The sequence below is a fragment of the Pholis gunnellus genome (assembly GCF_910591455.1).
Source record: "Pholis gunnellus genome assembly, chromosome: 24".
Taxonomy (NCBI): Eukaryota; Metazoa; Chordata; class Actinopteri; order Perciformes; family Pholidae; genus Pholis; species Pholis gunnellus.
The window spans coordinates 490,001-510,000 of NC_136551.1; the positions used below are offsets into that span (position 1 = coordinate 490,001).

Sequence of the window (20,000 nt, forward strand, 5' to 3'; positions counted from 1 at the left end):
CCACAGAGCCCACACCACCACCAGTAGATTCACCTGCATTGTACTGGTGCACCACTGCCTCCAGTAGCTCCTCCCACTGCAGCGTGGGGGCGTGGTCTAGAAGGTTGGCGACGGGCGACGGCACGCTGGGCGTGGCGTTGCTATCGATACCGGGACAAGAGGGGCGGAGCACGGCGGCGAGGGCGGAGCGGTCGGCGGAGTGCAGCAGGGTGCAGTGGTGGTACGACGACTTCCTGCTCAGTCGGGACGCACTTCCTGTCAACGACATCAAGTTTATGGGTACATGTTTCTGCTGCAGTGCACTCTGGGATACGTAGTCATCCTACCAGAGATCTTGAAGTGTCCGTTGAGCAGAATGTCGAAGCGCTCGGTGGCCCGGACGTCCAGCTCCGGACGGATCCTCCTCAGGGCCTCCGTGACGATCCTCAGGTTCCTCTGACGGTCGTAGGTCTTCTTGGAGGAGAAGAACGTCAGGTTGAGGTTCCCGAGGTCGTGGAACACGGTTCCCCCGCCGCTCCGCCGGCGAGCCAGAGGGACGCCGGCGCTCCTCATGGCCGGCAGGTTGCACTCGGTCCACGGGTTCTGGTGGCGCCCGATGACCACGGACGGCCGGTTCCTCCACAGCAGCAGGACGCCGCGACGCTCCAGGTCCACGTTGGCGTCGATCCAGCCCTCCAGAGCCAGGTTCTGGAACACGTCGGTGGACCGGGACTGCAGGACCAGGCCCCCCCCGCCGCCGATGGAGGCGGAGCTTGTCCGAGCCTGCTGGAGGGAACCTGAGCGGCTCCTGCAGAGAGACAACGTCCTCCTGACGTGGGACATCCTGGCTTCAACAGCTCCTAGCTCCAGATGTTGGACATCTGGACACCAGGAAGTCACTCTGAGAATAAGAATACATAATAAAACATTTGAGTACACTTTAAGTACCAAAGGTAAAAGTACACATTAAGCAGAATAATCTACATAATATTACTGATGTTTACACTTTATACATCTAAAAAAATACATCATCATTTATTAGTTCATTATATTTATATTTAATGATCTTTAAATTCTACTAAAATATAAATGTAGTACAGTAAAAAGTACAAGATGTACCTCTGAGATGTAGTATAAAGTAGCAGAACAAACAAGTACTCAAGTACAGTACAATAACCGTGAATGTGTACAGTGTACTTTATTATATTTCATGATTAAACTACCAAGAATATTATGTAAACGTCCTGCAGTTAGCGTAGCTGTTAGCACAACCTCTGTTTGTTAGCTGTAGCATTAGCATTAGCTGTAGCATTTAGCTTCGCCGTAAACTCGCTGTTGTCACTGAAAACCAAATCAACTTTAATTATTTATATTTAATTATTTATAATGATTTATATTTTACTGAACAACCGTAAGTTAACAGTTATATATATATATATATAAAACTAAAATAATATTATGGTCTGTTTTACTTGCTGACCTGAACCGAAGAAGAGAGACCGGTGAAAGGACGGAGAATTAACTTCCGCTGTCAAATTTCAAAATAAAAGCGACAGGCAGAAGAAAACACAGTGATTGTATTGCGTTGCCCCTCGTTCTTCGCCTTTATTCTGAAGGGTAAAAAGATCACATGGAACGCATAATTTTCCGGTTTGTGTTTGACCTCGGTCCCACACTTAAAAGGCACCGTGCTCCGCTGGTGATCTGCCTGAGAAAAGTTCCAATTATAAGAAAAAAGTTGCTTTATTGAACAATAATTTACAAACACTCCTAAAAACTCCTCCTTTTTTAACGAAAACATTTGTATCAATAATATGAATAAAAATGTAGTTTCTGTAAGTCTTTATTCAGGTTCCTGTAATTTGTAATTTAAATATACATTTAGGTTGGATATACTGATGCATTTACTATATTATATTATTATTTTATTATATATATACATCATTGTACAATGAACACTTTATTTGAGTGGCTCTATAAGGCGTTGCACAATCAGCATTTGCATTTGTTTATACATTAATCTTCTATTTTAATTTGATATTTTCCACAGTAATTATTATTGAACTGTTTTTACTTTGAATCACCTTTCGTTAGCACATCCTCTATAATAACTGTGTTATAACTGTATTTATAACCTTTACTGCTGTGTTTTATCTACACATCTTACATATTTAGTCGTTGTTGTTATGTCGTCTCACATATGTGGATTTTATTGACAATCAAACTTCTCATCTTAATTTGTTTGAGCTCTTCCGTCTCATCATCATCATGAGGAAGAAGCAGACAGTCGACCAGAGAGAGGAAGAGCATGTGACCACATCCTGACAACACACACACTCACACACACTCTCACACACACACACACACACACACACACACACACACACACACACACACACACACACACACACTCTCTCTCACAGAGCCAGTCAGTTGCAGTCGATGATGTTTCAGGTGAGAGGTGATTTTATTTTGACTTTATTTCAAACTAAATCTTGACGTTACATCAATGATGTTATCCTCCGATTGTTCTTATTCATGATTTCTACTTTTAATCCTCATGTACGGCACAATAAATGATTTAAATTCACTGTTTTACAAAACATGTGATGCTTATAGAAGTTGTAGGATTTAAACGATGACTTCTGGACAGAACTGATCAAAGTGTTTATCTCGTGAATGATGTAAACGAACGAACTCAAAGTAGAATATCTCAGAACCAGAAGTGTCCCTTTAAGAGAAGTTGAGTTGTATCCGTCTCTGGGTGTGAATTCTGAGAAGTGTCCTCTTATCACACGTATTCACACATGTAGCTGCTGTGAGGTCTGCATGTCATCAGTAACACAACTCGTCTATATCTTCAGTTCAGCATTTACAGTAAAACAAACTCCATCAACATGAACAACAAGTTTCTCTGGGCTGAGTTTCCTGTTTATTACGTAAAATGTTACTAACCTGACTTCCTTTGTGTCTTTCTGCAGATCCTAAGATTCACATGAACACAACACACACACACACACACACACAATCATGCACTTAAACACACTCAGTGTTAACAGGTGTGTGTGACATCATGTCTGACTGGTGGCCATTTTCCTCCTCCCCTCCTCCTCCCATCATCCATCACTCCTCTCCATCCCAGTCATCTCCCTTCACCTCCCCTCACCTTGCACCCCATCCCCAGGGAACCTCCCCTCACCTTGCACCCCATCCCCAGGTAACCTCCCCTCACCTTGCACCCCATACCCAGGGAACCTCCCCTCACCTTGCACCCCATCCCCAGGGAACCTCCCCTCATTATCTACCCCATCCCCAGGTAACCTCCCCTCACCTTGCACCCCATCCCCAGGTAACCTCCCCTCACCTTGCACCCCATCCCCAGGGAACCTCCCCTCACCTTGCACCTCATCCCCAGGTAACCTCCCCTCACCTTGCACCTCATCCCCAGGTAACCTCCCCTCACCTTGCACCCCATCCCCAGGTAACCTCCCCTCACCTTGCACCCCATACCCAGGGAACCTCCCTTCACCTTGCACCCCATCCCCAGGTAACCTCCCCTCACCTTGCACCCCATACCCAGGGAACCTCCCCTCACCTTGCACCTCATACCCAGGTAACCTCCTCTCATTATCTACCCCATACCCAGGTAACCTCCCCTCACCTTGCACCCCATACCCAGGTAACCTCCCCTCACCTTGCACCCCATACCCAGGGAACCTCCCCTCCCCTTGCACCTCATACCCAGGTAACCTCCTCTCATTATCTACCCCATACCCAGGTAACCTCCCCTCACCTTGCACCCCATCCCCAGGGAACCTCCCCTCACCTTGCACTCCATCCCCAGGGAACCTCCCCTCACCTTGCACTCCATCCCCAGGTAACCTCCCCTCACCTTGCACCCCATCCCCAGGTAACCTCCCCTCACCTTGTACCCCATCCCCAGGTAACCTCCTCTCATTATCTACCTCATCCCCAGGTAACCTACCCTCCCCTTGCACCCCAGTCCCAAGAAACCTCCCCACACCAGCACTACCGCTACAATCAAGACCCGGGTTTAGTTAATCCAGATCGGAGCAGAGCTGAACCACCTTCTGAACTTTCCTACCTGCTCAAGAGCTTCGGTTACCAGGTAAGACAGTCGCCCATTCTTTTCCAACAAAAGAAACAAACCAGAAAGTCAGCTGATTATTGATCACAACGATATTATGTATCTGTGTCCAAAACAGAGTCAGAGCACTGCCCACCTGAATCTCCAGAACCAGAACCAGTTCAGCACTGGTGTGACTCACCACCAAGATGAATGGGAGAACCCACACAGACTGCCCTACAACACTCACACACACCTCTCCAGTGGCATCTATGGACCGGGTAACCTGTCTGGTCCGGTTCAGGGCACCTGGAGGCCACCTCCAGCCCAGCTGCAGTGCCCTCCACTGGGCCCCATGACTGGAGGAGTCGCTCTGGGGAGATGGAGCTCCATGGAGTTCAACTCGCCATCCGCTGAAGACTTCTCCGGCACCCAGTTCTTCCATGACGGTTACCTTGATGACTATGCGCCCCAGCCCTTCTGCAGCCCCACCACTCCTGGTCCGAGTCCTCATTATCCACAAACCCCAACTTTCTCCAGCCCCGGTCCTCAAATGCATCCCAGGACAGAGAGACTAGACTTGAACATACAAGAGCTGAGCAGAGATGAAACCCTCAGCTGTCTGCACCACCCGCATCAGACATCCAGACACCTCCAGCAGAGCAGAAGTGAGCAGATCCTGGACCAGACGGGCGTCCTCGACACCACGGAGAGCCGTTTCTCTCCACATGGAGGAGGCCAGGACTTCAGCAGCGCTGCCCAGTCTCCAGGCCTCTCTGCTGGGCTGAGCTGGAGAGAGGAGAGTGGAGGAAGAGGAGGAAGAGGAAGAGGAAGCAGAGGAGGAAGAAGAAGAGGAGGTGGAGATACACAAAAGGTAATCAAAGTTCTTAATTGTAATCATGTTAATTTGAAAATTAAGTAAGTAAGTAATAAACAAGTTGGTAATTTGTGAGTAAAGTAAGTGTGTTAATAAACAAGTGCATGAAGAAGTAAATCATTAAAGTAGTTAATAAAAGGCTTCAATAAACAAAACAATATATTACACCATCAGTTTTAGCCTTATTTTATTGTTAAATTGTGTTTTTCAAATTGATTTAAATCGTTTCTGTTCATTTTCAGATGAAACGACCACAACCTGAAACCATCACCCAGGTTCTAAAGTCCAGGTAACCTGACTGACAATGAGAGGATGATGATGATGATGATGATCTCGTGTGATCTATTCTAACGTGTGTGTGTGTGTGTGTGTTATAGGCTGCTGTGTTTGGTGTGTAAGCGGGATTTCAGGAGTCTGCCGGCGTTGAACGGACACATGCGTTCCCACAGCGGCTCCAGATCGGCATCATGCTTGAACCCAGTGGTCCAACCCTCCGCCTCCATGGTGATGCCCGTCTCCGTGCCCGTCCAATCCGGAGGCCCGGCCAAGCCGTGTCGCGGTGGACAGACGAGGAGGTGCAGACGCCCGTCTCCAACCGCGGGAGGCGACACGCCGCTCTACCGCAGCCTGTTGCGCCAAGAGGAAGACGAGGATGAGGACGGTGGTAAGGCAGGTGATGACGGTGCACACTACACCCCTCCGCCCGTGCTGTGTCCCACCAGGGCGGGGCCGGGGTTGTACTGCTCCCTCGCCACCAGGGGGCAACAGAGAGTCCAGAACGTGAGGCTGAACAACAACAACCGCAGTAAGTAAAAACAAGTCCTGCTAGCGACACCAAGAAGCAGGAAGCAGGCAGTGATGTTGAACTTTCTGCGTCTGATTGGCAGAAGGACTCGTGGCGACGGCCTCCCCTCCTGCCAGGACACTAATCAATCAGCCGTACGTAAAAAATATTTAACAGCAAAAAAATCGTATATAACATTTTTCTCACAATGCTGATGATGCTTTTTCAACACTGAGCTTGTCAATCACAGGCGGATCAATGAAGGGCGGCGCTTCCAGGCGGAAATCCCGCCGCTGCGCATTCGAAAAGATGCAGACTCCGACTCCCACAATGCATTGCTGCTGTGGACGCCATGGGACGAGCTGGAGCGTCCCGTCAGTCAACACAGAGGTGGGACAAACACACAAATGTTCTTGTTGTTGTTATAGTGATGATTAGCTTTGGACGATTTGTATAACTGACGCTTTGTTTGTCCAGTTGAAGCTCTGTTGACGATGGTTCGCTCCAGCGTGGTGCCAGGGGGCGGGGCCAGCCCAGAGGTTGCCCTTGATGTCCTATCAGAGTGCAGAGGAGACTTCCTGGTAAAATATCATTGGCTGTTGATCCAAACTGTGAGATGAGGATAGAATAGGGATCATTTAGGAAATAAGAAGTCAACAACTTTGGGTCTCTTTTGGCTAGCATTTTCCACCTGCTTCCAGTCTTAATGCTAAGCTAGGCTAAGCATGTCCTCACATCAGCCCCAAGCTCAGAACAACAAGTCCCAAGTTAGGTCTCGAGTCAGATCCTGAGTAAAGACCCAAATAAAGTCTAAAGCATTGACCAGCAGGTCCTGAATCAAGTCCAAGTTCTAGTATTCAGTCAAGACTAACAAGTCCTAAGTAAAAACCAACAAGTCCCAAGGCAAGACCAACAAGTCCCAAGGCAAGACCAACAAGTCCCAAGGCAAGTCCTAAGTAAAGACCAACAAGTCCCAAGGCAAGACCAACAAGTCCCAAGGCAAGTCCTAAGTAAAGACCAACAAGTCCCAAGGCAAGACCAACAAGTCCCAAGGCAAGACCAACAAGTCCCAAGGCAAGACCAACAAGTCCCAAGGCAAGACCAACAAGTCCCAAGGCGAGTCCTAAGTAAAGACCAACAAGACCCAAGGCGAGTCCTAAGTAAAGACCAACAAGTCCCAAGGCAAGACCAACAAGTCCCAAGGCAAGACCAACAAGTCCCAAGGCAAGTCCTAAGTAAAGACCAACAAGTCCCAAGGCAAGACCAACAAGTCCCAAGGCAACACCAACAAGTCCCAAGGCAAGACCAACAAGTCCCAAGGCGAGTCCTAAGTAAAGACCAACAAGACCCAAGGCGAGTCCTAAGTAAAGACCAACAAGACCCAAGGCGAGTCCTAAGTAAAGACCAACAAGTCCCAAGGCAAGACCAACAAGTCCCAAGGCGAGTCCTAAGTAAAGACCAACAAGTCCCAAGGCGAGTCCTAAGTAAAGACCAACAAGACCCAAGGCAAGACCAACAAGACCCAAGGCAAGTCCTAAGTAAAGACCAACAAGACCCAAGTCCCAATTCAAGATCAATAACTTTAGACCAACAAGTCCCAAGCCAAGTCCAGGCAGCCCTAAGGCAGGATTAAGTTAAGTACCAGGCCAAGACCAACTAGTCCCAAATCAAGAGACTTATTAAAAACTAATCAGACGTAACAGTTTTTTGTTGATGTCCATCAAGTGTCCGAGCTTCCTTTTTCACTTTAGTTTTCCGAATCTACAAACAGCCGCAGTAACACTGAGGCCTTTGTTTTTGTTCCTCCAGCTGACGGTGGAGAAGCTGCTGTCACCGCCTGAGACCTCCAACAACAACCACGCAGCTCACCGGCATCCAGGTACTCTGTTCAATGCCTGCAGCCCATCGATGTTTCCACAAAGTGGATTTACTCCTGATGTTAAATGTGTGTTACAGTCGTCAGTTGGAGCGCAGCAGAGAAGAGGTTGCTGGTTAAATCCCTGCAGCGACACCACAAAGACTTCAGCAGAATCCAGAAAGCCGTGAGTTCAGACACGAACAACGCCCGCTCCAGTGTGTAGCCCTCTGTGTGTAATCTGGTGTTACTGTGTGTTCAGGTTCAGACTAAGTCACTTTCTCAGTGTGTGGAGTTCTATTACCTGTGGAAGAGGAAGCTGAGTCTGAGCACCAGGACCCCGGCTGGGCTGACCGTCTCTCTGCCCGACACAAATGTAAGAAAAAACAGAACTTCATTTTTAAGTTAAAAAACTTAAAAAACACAAAAGTACTGCACGTCACATTTCTTGATTATTTCCATTTCGTGCAACTTTGTACTTCTTTGTACTACTTTGTACTTTGTACTTTACACATAAAGATCATTAATATAACATATAATCAACTAATACATGATGATGTATTATTATAGATTAGAATATCAGCAGCATATAAAGTCATTAAATAACTCCACCTTTACCAGCTTTAAAACATTACTGCATCAATAACTATAATCCAGTAATAATATATATATATATATATATATATATATATATAAATATATATATATACATATATATAATGAGTGCTTATACTTTTGCTACTTGTTCATTAAAACAAGTTGTTTTCATGATACAAACACTTGAAACATATTAATGTATATTAAAATAGATATGTTGTTGTTTACATGTCCTTCAATGCATTTTGACGGTTTATAACCGTATTTTCACAGTTGCTTCTGTGTTTTATTACAGTAACTTTAGTCATGTGAACACAAATGAAACTGAGTGAATTAAAAAAACACGCCACCACACCGAAGCTTAAAATACACACAACGAAACACACACTTCCTGTTAGGGCCGACACGTTCTGAACAAACTGTGACTTGACATTTAACTTGTGTGTGTGTGTTTGTGTGTGTGTGTGTGTGTGTGTGTGTGTGTGTGTGTGTGTGTGTGTGTGTGTGTGTGGTGGTGTGTGTGTGTGTGTGTGTGTGTGTGTGTGTGTGTGTGTGTGTGTGTGTGTGTGTGTGTGTGTGTGTGTGGTGTGTGTGTGTGTGTGTGTGTGTGTGTGTGTGTGTGTGTGTGGTGTGGTGGGGGGGGGGGGGGTTCAGACCTCAATGACTCAACTCTATTTTTCCATCAGTGTCGTTTCTATTCATTCGGTCAACTTCAACGATTTCTATCGGCTTCATTTAGTCATTTAGATTTTGATCAGTTTGATTCACTTTCAGCTTCGTGTTTCAGTGTTTGATTCTGTGAGATTAGACAAGTCCCAGATCAAGACCATGAGACCCAAGTCAAGACTACAAGTCCCAGATCAAGACCATGAGACCCAAGTCAAGACTACAAGTCCCAGATCAAGACCATGAGACCCAAGTCAAGACCATAAGTCCCAGATCAAGACCATGAGACCCAAGTCAAGACTACAAGTCCCAGATCAAGACCATGAGACCCAAGTCAAGACTACAAGTCCCAGATCAAGACCATGAGACCCAAGTCAAGACTACAAGTCCCAGATCAAGACCATGAGACCCAAGTCAAGACTACAAGTCCCAAATCAAGACCATGAGACCCAAGTCAAGACCATAAGTCCCAGATCAAGACCATGAGACCCAAGTCAAGACTACAAGTCCCAGATCAAGACCATGAGACCCAAGTCAAGACTACAAGTCCCAAGTCAAGACCATGAGACCCAAGTCAAGACTACAAGTCCCAAGTCAAGACCATAAGTCCCAAGTCAAGACCATGAGACCCAAGTCAAGACTACAAGTCCCAGATCAAGACCATGAGACCCAAGTCAAGACTACAAGTCCCAAATCAAGACCATGAGACCCAAGTCAAGACCATGAGACCCAAGTCAAGACTACAAGTCCCATATCAAGACCATGAGACCCAAGTCAAGACCATGAGACCCAAGTCAAGACTACAAGTCCCAGATCAAGACCATAAGACCCAAGTCAAGACCATAAGTCCCAGATCAAGACCATGAGACCCAAGTCAAGACTACAAGTCCCATATCAAGACCATGAGACCCAAGTCAAGACTACAAGTCCCATATCAAGACCATGAGACCCAAGTCAAGACCATGAGACCCAAGTCAAGACTACAAGTCCCAAGTCAAGACCATGAGACCCAAGTCAAGACTACAAGTCCCATATCAAGACCATGAGACCCAAGTCAAGACCATGAGACCCAAGTCAAGACTACAAGTCCCAAGTCAAGACCATGAGACCCAAGTCAAGACTACAAGTCCCATATCAAGACCATGAGACCCAAGTCAAGACCATGAGACCCAAGTCAAGACTACAAGTCCCAAGTCAAGACCATGAGACCCAAGTCAAGACTACAAGTCCCAAATCAAGACCATGAGACCCAAGTCAAGACCATGAGACCCAAGTCAAGACTACAAGTCCCATATCAAGACCATGAGACCCAAGTCAAGACCATGAGACCCAAGTCAAGACTACAAGTCCCAGATCAAGACCATAAGACCCAAGTCAAGACCATAAGTCCCAGATCAAGACCATGAGACCCAAGTCAAGACTACAAGTCCCATATCAAGACCATGAGACCCAAGTCAAGACTACAAGTCCCATATCAAGACCATGAGACCCAAGTCAAGACCATGAGACCCAAGTCAAGACTACAAGTCCCAAGTCAAGACCATGAGACCCAAGTCAAGACTACAAGTCCCATATCAAGACCATGAGACCCAAGTCAAGACCATGAGACCCAAGTCAAGACTACAAGTCCCAAGTCAAGACCATGAGACCCAAGTCAAGACTACAAGTCCCAGATCAAGACCATGAGACCCAAGTCAAGACCATAAGTCCCAGATCAAGACCATGAGACCCAAGTCAAGACTACAAGTCCCAGATCAAGACCATGAGACCCAAGTCAAGACTACAAGTCCCAGATCAAGACCATGAGACCCAAGTCAAGACTACAAGTCCCAGATCAAGACCATGAGACCCAAGTCAAGACTACAAGTCCCAAATCAAGACCATGAGACCCAAGTCAAGACCATAAGTCCCAGATCAAGACCATGAGACCCAAGTCAAGACTACAAGTCCCAGATCAAGACCATGAGACCCAAGTCAAGACTACAAGTCCCAAGTCAAGACCATGAGACCCAAGTCAAGACTACAAGTCCCAAGTCAAGACCATAAGTCCCAAGTCAAGACCATGAGACCCAAGTCAAGACTACAAGTCCCAGATCAAGACCATGAGACCCAAGTCAAGACTACAAGTCCCAAATCAAGACCATGAGACCCAAGTCAAGACCATGAGACCCAAGTCAAGACTACAAGTCCCATATCAAGACCATGAGACCCAAGTCAAGACCATGAGACCCAAGTCAAGACTACAAGTCCCAGATCAAGACCATAAGACCCAAGTCAAGACCATAAGTCCCAGATCAAGACCATGAGACCCAAGTCAAGACTACAAGTCCCATATCAAGACCATGAGACCCAAGTCAAGACTACAAGTCCCATATCAAGACCATGAGACCCAAGTCAAGACCATGAGACCCAAGTCAAGACTACAAGTCCCAAGTCAAGACCATGAGACCCAAGTCAAGACTACAAGTCCCATATCAAGACCATGAGACCCAAGTCAAGACCATGAGACCCAAGTCAAGACTACAAGTCCCAAGTCAAGACCATGAGACCCAAGTCAAGACTACAAGTCCCATATCAAGACCATGAGACCCAAGTCAAGACCATGAGACCCAAGTCAAGACTACAAGTCCCAAGTCAAGACCATGAGACCCAAGTCAAGACTACAAGTCCCAAATCAAGACCATGAGACCCAAGTCAAGACCATGAGACCCAAGTCAAGACTACAAGTCCCATATCAAGACCATGAGACCCAAGTCAAGACCATGAGACCCAAGTCAAGACTACAAGTCCCAGATCAAGACCATAAGACCCAAGTCAAGACCATAAGTCCCAGATCAAGACCATGAGACCCAAGTCAAGACTACAAGTCCCATATCAAGACCATGAGACCCAAGTCAAGACTACAAGTCCCATATCAAGACCATGAGACCCAAGTCAAGACCATGAGACCCAAGTCAAGACTACAAGTCCCAAGTCAAGACCATGAGACCCAAGTCAAGACTACAAGTCCCATATCAAGACCATGAGACCCAAGTCAAGACCATGAGACCCAAGTCAAGACTACAAGTCCCAAGTCAAGACCATGAGACCCAAGTCAAGACTACAAGTCCCAAATCAAGACCATGAGACCCAAGTCAAGACCATGAGACCCAAGTCAAGACTACAAGTCCCAAATCAAGACCATGAGACCCAAGTCAAGACCATGAGACCCAAGTCAAGACCATGAGACCCAAGTCAAGACCATGAGACCCAAGTCAAGACCACAAGTCCCAAGTCATATACATACTTTTATCCATAAAGGGTGTCGTGATAATTATTGATCTTCTCATTAACTGTTATTTTTAATGTTTTTGTTTCAGACTCGATAAACGACCTGATCAAGTTTACGATGTTTGTTCTCACTTCTCTTCATCTGTTTCTTTCCAGGGTCAAAAGTCATCGAGATCTCACGCTGCATCATGAGCCACATACACACATATAGATAAATATATTACATCTATATGTACACATACAGTATATATACTGTATGTCCTGTACAGTTCATTATTAAAGCTCGTACACTCATTGATCGTCGTGTGTTTCTTTCCTCTACATGTTTAGTTATTATGTTCTTAAACACATGATTTAAAGGATTTAAAGGGAGCCATCTTTGTTTCCTCTCAGACTGACTTCAGCCTGAGCAGCTCTCAGGTATGTTAGATATTGTTCTTTCCTCTCCTCCCTCTGGCTCTTTAAAGCCGAACACAACTTCACTTATTACAGCCGAAGAGAAGTAAACATGAGACGCTTCAAGCTTTCTGTCCGTCTGCAGATCTTTACATTAACATCATGATGTCATCACTTCAGGAAATCATTGTTTACAGCTTTAAATGCTTCAAACAACTTTTACTCTATGAAGTACGTGTACAGGGTGTCCTCGTACTGTAGGCTACGGTGCATGTCCTCACCTGTCTCACTGTGTCCTCAGCTGTCTCACTGTGTCCTCAGCTGTCTCACTGTGTCCTCAGCTGTCTCACTGTGTCCTCACCTGTCTCACTGCGTCCTCACCTGTCTCACTGTGTCCTCACCTGTCTCACTGTGTCCTCACCTGTCTCACTGCGTCCTCACCTGTCTCACTGCGTCCTCACCTGTCTCACTGTGTCCTCACCTGTCTCACTGCGTCCTCACCTGTCTCACTGTGTCCTCACCTGTCTCACTGCGTCCTCACCTGTCTCACTGTGTCCTCACCTGTCTCACTGCGTCCTCACCTGTCTCACTGTGTCCTCACCTGTCTCACTGTGTCCTCACCTGTCTCACTGTGTCCTCACCTGTCTCACTGTGTCCTCACCTGTCTCACTGTGTCCTCAGCTGTCTCACTGTGTCCTCACCTGTCTCACTGTGTCCTCACCTGTCTCACTGCGTCCTCACCTGTCTCACTGCGTCCTCACCTGTCTCACTGCGTCCTCACCTGTCTCACTGTGTCCTCACCTGTCTCACTGTGTCCTCAGCTGTCTCACTGTGTCCTCAGCTGTCTCACTGTTTCGTGTCTCACTGTGTCCTCAGCTGTCTCACTCTCTCCTCAGACTGCCTTTGATTCATCTCATACATTTAAGTTCATTGAACTGTAATATTCTAGTTGTCTCAACATCATTTTTGTTCTCTTGTTGTTTGAACTTGATACAGCGAGTTGAAACAAAGAACAAAGAATTGTTTTACATTATCAGTCAAACAAACACATTTATGCATTATTGTAGCTCAGTTTCAAGTTAAAATAACTTAACCACATGTGTACAACTTGCCTTTTCAAGTTCAAAGGATTTAAATTCGAACTCTTGTTGAAAGAAATTAATTTTTTTCTACAGAAGACGTTTTTCTAGTTTTGGATGTTGACGCAGTGTTTCAGTGTTTATTCTGTAAAACAAACAGAAAATCTACCCAGAGGATAAAACAGCACAAACCTCTGCTGCTGAGGTGAGTGAGACAAAGTAAAGTCCACATTCTTCTTCTGATCCGGCTTTTAGTGCGTTTTACGCCGTTTCCTGTCTGAAGGGAGCTCCGGGCTGTTAATAAAGTTTGACTCCTCCTCGCTCCAAAGGTCCTCCTGCAATGAACACAAGGAGGTCAGAGGAGAAAGGAGAAACAACGAGAAACGAGGAGATGGGAGCGCAGGAGGAGAAGAAGAAGGAGGAAGAGGAGGACACGGTTCCTCCGGCAGAGAAGAAGAAGAAGCAACAGAAAAACTCCAAGGAAGTTTTTTTCTCCGTCCTGCCGGATCGATACGAACCTCTGATCGAGGAGGTGGAGGAGGAGGAGGAGGAGACGCCAGAGGAGAGGACGAGGAGGAAGGAGGAGAAGAAGAGGAAGAAGAAGAAGAAGTTCAAGAAGTACAGGAAGGTAAGAAGAAGGGATGGCCTTTGACCTGAAGGGGTTAATAACGAATAATTCATGTTCTGTTAATCAATGCTTTACATTAAAAAAACAGAAACAAAAAATATGATATATAACAGAATAATATTAATAAAATACAAAGATATACATGAGAATTAATACATATCTTATATATAAAAGCACATTTTAAAATATGAATTAAACCTAAAATATCAATAAACATACCAAAAAATATAAATAATTATAAACGTATATATTATGATTTAAATACACAACGAAATAGACACATTAATGTTACCACTACTAATATGAACTATTATAATACAATAACAAATTCAAGTCAAACTTTCAGTTTATTTCTGTTTAAACTAAAAGCATTTTAACAAAAAAACAAAAAGTGTTAAAATCTGCATCAAATACTGAAAGTAGAGTTCTGAGTTTGTTAAATTAAAGTCGTGTATATTTATATAAAAACATGAATTATCAGCCTGTTTGTCCAGTTGAAGCGTTTTTAGCTTGAGGTGAAGTCACAGGTTTGAATCTGTTAAACATTGACTCACATTGACCTTTGACCTCGACTGTATCAGCCGGCTGTGAAACACAGATACACAGAAGAGAAGACGAAGTATTCAGATTACTTCTGTAGAGTACCTGACAATGAAATCAGTCCACAGAGATAGATTTATATTATCAACACGTCTAAAGGTTCCTGATTAACAAACCAAAGTATCGGACACATTCAAATAACATTTAATTAATATAAACCAAACCAAACGTAAAACATGTATACCACTAAATATCCACTGAAATAAAATAATATAAAATATAACAAAGAAATCTCATAAAATTAAAATAAACCATAAAAACTAAATTAAAATGGAAATATCTTATGTCACGAAATTAAAAGGTAAACATAAATATTAATATTCATAAAATAAGTAATGAAAATAAAATATACAACACATAAAAGAAAGAAATATCAGCTAAATAGAAACACAGCAGTGATGAATGTAATAGAATGTATCCTCTGGGGAACACGAATGTCTGAACCACATTTCATTACAATCCACCAAACAGTTGTTGTGACGTTCCACTTTAAACTTTAAATGTCAACCTTGTGATTGTGCTAAAGTCTGGAAGGTTCATCCTCTGGGGAACATGAACGTCTGGACCAACTCTCATGACAATCCACCCGTTAGATGTGATGCTCTATAGGGAAATACATCTTAAGGGAACCATGAATATCTGGACACAATGAACCGAGTATTCGCTAAGATGCTTTTACTGGATATAAAAGAACTTCACCTCATGGTGGCGCTAGAGGAGAAGTCAGAGGATCACCATGAACGCTATGCTAGCTATCCTCTGGGGATAATGAACAACAGATCTCATTAACTCAGTTTTTATTTCTCCGTCTGGCAGAATGTGGGCAAAGCGCTGCGTTTCAGCTGGCGCTGTCTGGTGCTCGGCATACAAAACATGGCCGTGATTTACTCCGCCCCCGTCTCGGCGATGTCCGTCGTGGTGACGGAGGTTCACAGAACCGCCGGCAGCAAAGCATGATGGGACACGGACAGCAAAGCATGATGGGACACGGACAGCAAAGCATGATGGGACACGGACACAGCCACTGATGTGGACGACAACCTGCAGCACGAAGACATTTTCGTCTTCTTTTAGTTTTAATAGGACTTTATTATTCATTATTTATAATAATCTGTTTAAAAGGAATGTCTTGGATTTTACTACAATTAAAAATAACACAAATAAAATGTATTATATGTTTTTCATACAACATTGTGTAAAATATGTGTGATAATAATTTCGTTCTTATTTTTTTGTGTGAAAACTACAAATTTCTGGGTTTTCGTCAATAAATGTTCCCTTAAACTGGATCTGCTTTGTGTTCAGGTTTCTCCTGTGTCTCCTCATTTCATTCCCTACCTCCTTCCATCCTAACCCTACCGATCCCGCCTCCTTGTCCCTGCTGTCTCTTGTTCTTCAGCTCAGTTTGAATAAAAGAGGAATCCTTTTTATTGAGCCTGTTGCAACAAATCTTGTGACGTTTGTTGGTAGTTTGTTTTGTAATCCTGTTTTTATCACCTGAGAGATACTGCATTGATCTCTTTGATCTTATGAACATTTGAATTCGTTCAGTCTGGCTGACTTTTGCTCGAGATGTAACGCATTAGATGACCAGAGGGTGCCGCTGCATCACTGCACAGGAAGTCCTCCAGCCGCCTTATAAGGGAAGGAGGCGGGGGGAGAACTTGTGGATGAAAGTTCACTTTAAATCTGACGTCAAGTCAACAGCAGCTGCTCAACCAGACACCAGGAACACAGAGTCGTGATGCATCCTTTAAGAGGAAAAACTGGAGTATAAAAATAAATAAGAGACTTGTTCCAGACTTGACTTGGCCATGTCTCCGCTGCAGCTGTCCGTCTACTGGCGCCTCTCCCTCGTCTTCTTCTCCATCTCTTTCCTTTTCTATCTCGACGTTTTCGCGGCCGCCGTCGTCGGAGCATCTTGTGGCCACGGCAATGGCACAGAAGACCACGCCGGGGTCAACCAATCACGGCCCGGCAAGGTCCCGGAGAGCGGGAACCGAGACGTGAGCGATGTTCACCTTATTCCTGTAAGATTATAACTTTTATTTAATATTCACACACTTTAAAGATGTAGTTGAGCTGTGTGTATCTGTGAAAACTGATGTCGGTGTCACAAACTATGTTACACAACAAATAACTGCAGAGATTATCTTCCACGTTAATGTGCAACACGAAGCTGTTAATGTTTCCGTCTGAAGGGAACATCGTGTTAATGCCAAACACGTTACACAAGAAATGTGTCTCGGCACACAGAGTAATAGTGAAAGAGCTCATTTCAAAATACACAAATACACAATGAATACAAATCAAATGAGTGAGAAGTGTGGACGAGATTCAAAGGTCTTAATGTGTCATAAAGAGGAATATAGATAAATGGTCTAAAAGGACAATTAGATGCAACCTAATTGTGTACTTGGACACATTGTTGTGGTGTGTGTGTGTGTGTGTGTCAGTCAGTGTGTGAGTGGACGGACTGGTTGGCGTACAGTCAGACTCTCTACATGGTCGGTCTGCTGCTGGGATCTCTGGTGGGAGGAGCCTTATCCGACCGGTACGACACAAACCAACACTTTCAAATTCATCTGCAGCTTTTCTTGCGCCGCCTTTAACGAGCTTCTGCACGCCGCTGTGTTCTGCAGGTACGGGAAGCGCATGGTGCTGCTGGTGTCCGTGTTCGTGCACGCCGTTTGTGGGCTCGTGCCCGCCGTCTTTCCTCAGCCCTTCCTCTACCTCGCCGTTCGCTGCGTGACGGGCGTTTGCTGCTGCTGCATCAACATCTGCTCCTTCAGTCTGGGTAACAACAACCACCACCACCTCCTCCTCCTCCTCCTCTTGCTCCTGTATCGCTGTTAGCAAACTGGCCTCACTGGGTCGTGGTTGACTGGGCATCCGGTGAGTTTTATTGGACCACAGCAGGACACGAGGGCGATGAAGAACTCGTGTCCCGGATAAAGTCTTGCTGACCAGACCGAGTGCCAATAAGGAAAGACAGCTTCCAGCAGCTTTTTGACCTCTGACCTCTGGTTGAGACTGAAAGGAGGGCAGCAGGTTCATTACTACCAACATCCTGATGATTCCAGACCAAGTGGGAACCTCCGGTTCAGTTCTTCATGTGTTAAAGCTGCATTCTCTCTAATGTCCACCAGGGGGCGACTCCTCTGGTTGTATAGAAGTCTATGAGAAAATGACTCTACTTCTCTCTTGATTTATTACCTCAGTAAACATTGTAAACATGAGTTTATGGTCTCAATCTCTAGTTTCAAGTCTTCTTCAATACAGCATGATGTTCATTTAGTAAATGATGGTCCATTTAGAGTCACACAGACCATAAAGCAGGGGATGCTTTAGGGGCGGGGCTACACGGTGATTGAATACGGAGTCTCTACGTCACTCCTCCTCAGTCCATATATGGTCACTTCCTGTTCACTGGTTGCAAAAATGACAAGATGGCGACGGACAAATCGACGAACTGGAGGCTTCAAAAGCAGTCCACAAACCAACGAGGGACGTCACGACGACTACGTCCACTTCTTATAGACAGTCTATATCCCAGAGCCCCTATTCCACAACTAAACATGTTGTAAAAGGCGTCTTTAAAATGAACAGGGTTCGTCCTCGGGGGAGCAGGACTGTGGTCAGTAGAGATCTTCAGAGGTCCACTTGGTTCCTCGTATATATTTCATAGTACCTGGTTATTTTTTATGGTACCACGTAGGTTGAGGTTCCCGGTGATCTGAGCCGGTACTAGAAAAGGGAAGTAAAAAATGTTCCCGATCTGATTGGTCAGAGAGAACGACACGCCGTAAACAATAAATAATAATAAAGCAAACTAATTATTTATCATGACATCTCGAAGTACGATTTCATCGCGATACGATTCCATTGAAAGACGATAAATTATAGAATTATTGTTTTGTGATCAGCTGAGAATGGGATTCATTCCGCCTGGTTCCCCAAAGTGAGCCGGGTATAATTTGGGCGTTTGTTTTATCCACAGCCGTGGAGTGGACGCATCCGGCCGCTCGGCTCTGGGCGTCGGCCTTCCTGACGTTCTGCTTCAGCCTGGGGACGATGGGCGGAGCTCCGCTGGCCTGGCTCAGCACCACCTGGAGACAGCTGCACCTGTCGATGGCCGTGCCTCAGCTCGTCTGTCTGCCGCTCTACCTGTAGGAGCACCCGTCTGTCTGTCTACCCGTCTGTCTGCTTTGGCCTTTGAGGATTGTTAACAGCTCCCTTTCCTGTTCCAGTTCGATCCCAGAGTCTCCTCGCTGGTTGTTGCTGAAGAGGAGGACGGATGTTCTGGACTGTTACCGTTGCAACAGTCCTGCAGATGAACAGTGTCTGGACTTGGTAAACACAAACACACACACACACAGTTTCAGTCTGTCAGTGTTTCGTCAATGAGTTGTGTTTTCTGTGTGTAGCTGTTGGAGTCCGACCTGCAGAAAGCCAGCGAGGCTCAGAAGGAGGAGCCACCTGGAGGCCACGCCCCCAGTGACATCATCCACCTGAAACATCCGACTGTGCTTCTGAGGCTCTTCGTCATGAGCTACCTCAGGTATATATATATATATATATATATATATATATATATATATATATATATATATTTTAGTACTGGGCAAGTTAACGCGTTAACGCATTTATTAATTAACGCCGACAATTATTTTATCGCGCCTTAACGCAGTTTTATTTTTATTATTAAGCGGACATTTTTAAGACAAGAACCGTTCGTCCGGCAGCTAATCACGATTAAAAATTGTAATCGTTGCCCAGCACTAATATATATATAATAAAAGTTGAGTACGTTGTAATGTCCTGAGGATAATGTTATACTGTATTTTGAGAATACATTTAGATTATTTTGTAAGTTGGATAATAATATGTTAAGAAATTATAATACATAATATGAAGTATAAAAAATATATATATAAATATAAATATTTTGATAATTAAATAATCATATTTTTTACATTAAGTCAGAATATTTCTTGAACAATGTTGTAATATTCTGACAATAAAGCCGTAATATTTGGAGATTCAAGTTTCAATACTTGGAGGATAAAGTTGGAACATTTGGAGAATACATTTACAATATTTTGTCAGGTTGAAAGAATGAACCCTGTAAGAATAAAATTTTCATTTTCCGACAAATAGCTTATAATATTACAAGAATAAA

At 44.8% G+C, this 20,000-nt stretch overlaps 4 protein-coding genes across 6 annotated transcripts in view; 3 read left to right on the top strand and 1 right to left on the bottom strand.

The window, feature by feature from the left end:
• Positions 1–1,477, bottom strand: part of lipt1 (lipoyltransferase 1) — a 2,497-nt gene extending 1,020 nt beyond the window's left edge. Inside the window, exons 1-3 of the mRNA XM_079185915.1 lie at positions 1,460–1,477; positions 327–880; positions 34–255 (exon numbers count right to left, since the gene is read on the bottom strand). Of these exons, the coding sequence (XP_079042041.1) occupies positions 34–255; positions 327–822 (718 nt within the window). The 5' untranslated portion in view covers positions 823–880; positions 1,460–1,477. The remainder of the gene's footprint in view (positions 1–33; positions 256–326; positions 881–1,459) is intronic.
• A 1,575-nt stretch (positions 1,478–3,052) lies between these two features.
• On the top strand, positions 3,053–12,407 carry LOC306715255 (uncharacterized protein; the record flags this gene model as incomplete). The annotated part of the gene is made up of 16 exons (XM_079185570.1): positions 3,053–3,196; positions 3,329–3,394; positions 3,461–3,526; positions 3,659–3,724; positions 3,791–3,856; positions 3,956–4,108; positions 4,206–4,940; positions 5,186–5,232; positions 5,321–5,748; positions 5,831–5,882; positions 5,978–6,117; positions 6,205–6,308; positions 7,537–7,606; positions 7,684–7,769; positions 7,845–7,958; positions 12,272–12,407. 16 exons carry the CDS (start codon positions 3,053–3,055, stop codon positions 12,305–12,307), a joined length of 2,373 nt encoding a protein of 790 aa, XP_079041696.1. The 3' UTR covers positions 12,308–12,407.
• Positions 12,408–13,908: 1,501 nt separating this feature from the next.
• Positions 13,909–16,118, top strand: LOC306715418 (required for drug-induced death protein 1-like). Its single transcript, XM_079185782.1, has 2 exons — positions 13,909–14,218; positions 15,635–16,118. The coding sequence occupies exons 1-2, from the start codon at positions 13,931–13,933 to the stop codon at positions 15,773–15,775; spliced, it is 429 nt and encodes a 142-aa protein (XP_079041908.1). The 5' UTR covers positions 13,909–13,930; the 3' UTR covers positions 15,776–16,118.
• A 425-nt stretch (positions 16,119–16,543) lies between these two features.
• LOC306715333 (solute carrier family 22 member 13) overlaps positions 16,544–20,000 on the top strand; it is a 6,747-nt gene continuing 3,290 nt past the window's right edge. Inside the window, exons 1-6 of one of the 3 annotated variants that reach the window (XM_079185655.1) lie at positions 16,544–16,848; positions 17,275–17,372; positions 17,461–17,615; positions 18,819–18,987; positions 19,069–19,171; positions 19,246–19,379. In XM_079185655.1, coding sequence (XP_079041781.1) covers positions 16,633–16,848; positions 17,275–17,372; positions 17,461–17,615; positions 18,819–18,987; positions 19,069–19,171; positions 19,246–19,379 — 875 coding nt within the window. In that variant the 5' untranslated portion in view covers positions 16,544–16,632. The remainder of the gene's footprint in view (positions 16,849–17,274; positions 17,373–17,460; positions 17,616–18,818; positions 18,988–19,068; positions 19,172–19,245; positions 19,380–20,000) is intronic. The other 2 variants (XM_079185656.1, XM_079185657.1) reach the window with 2 other exon arrangements.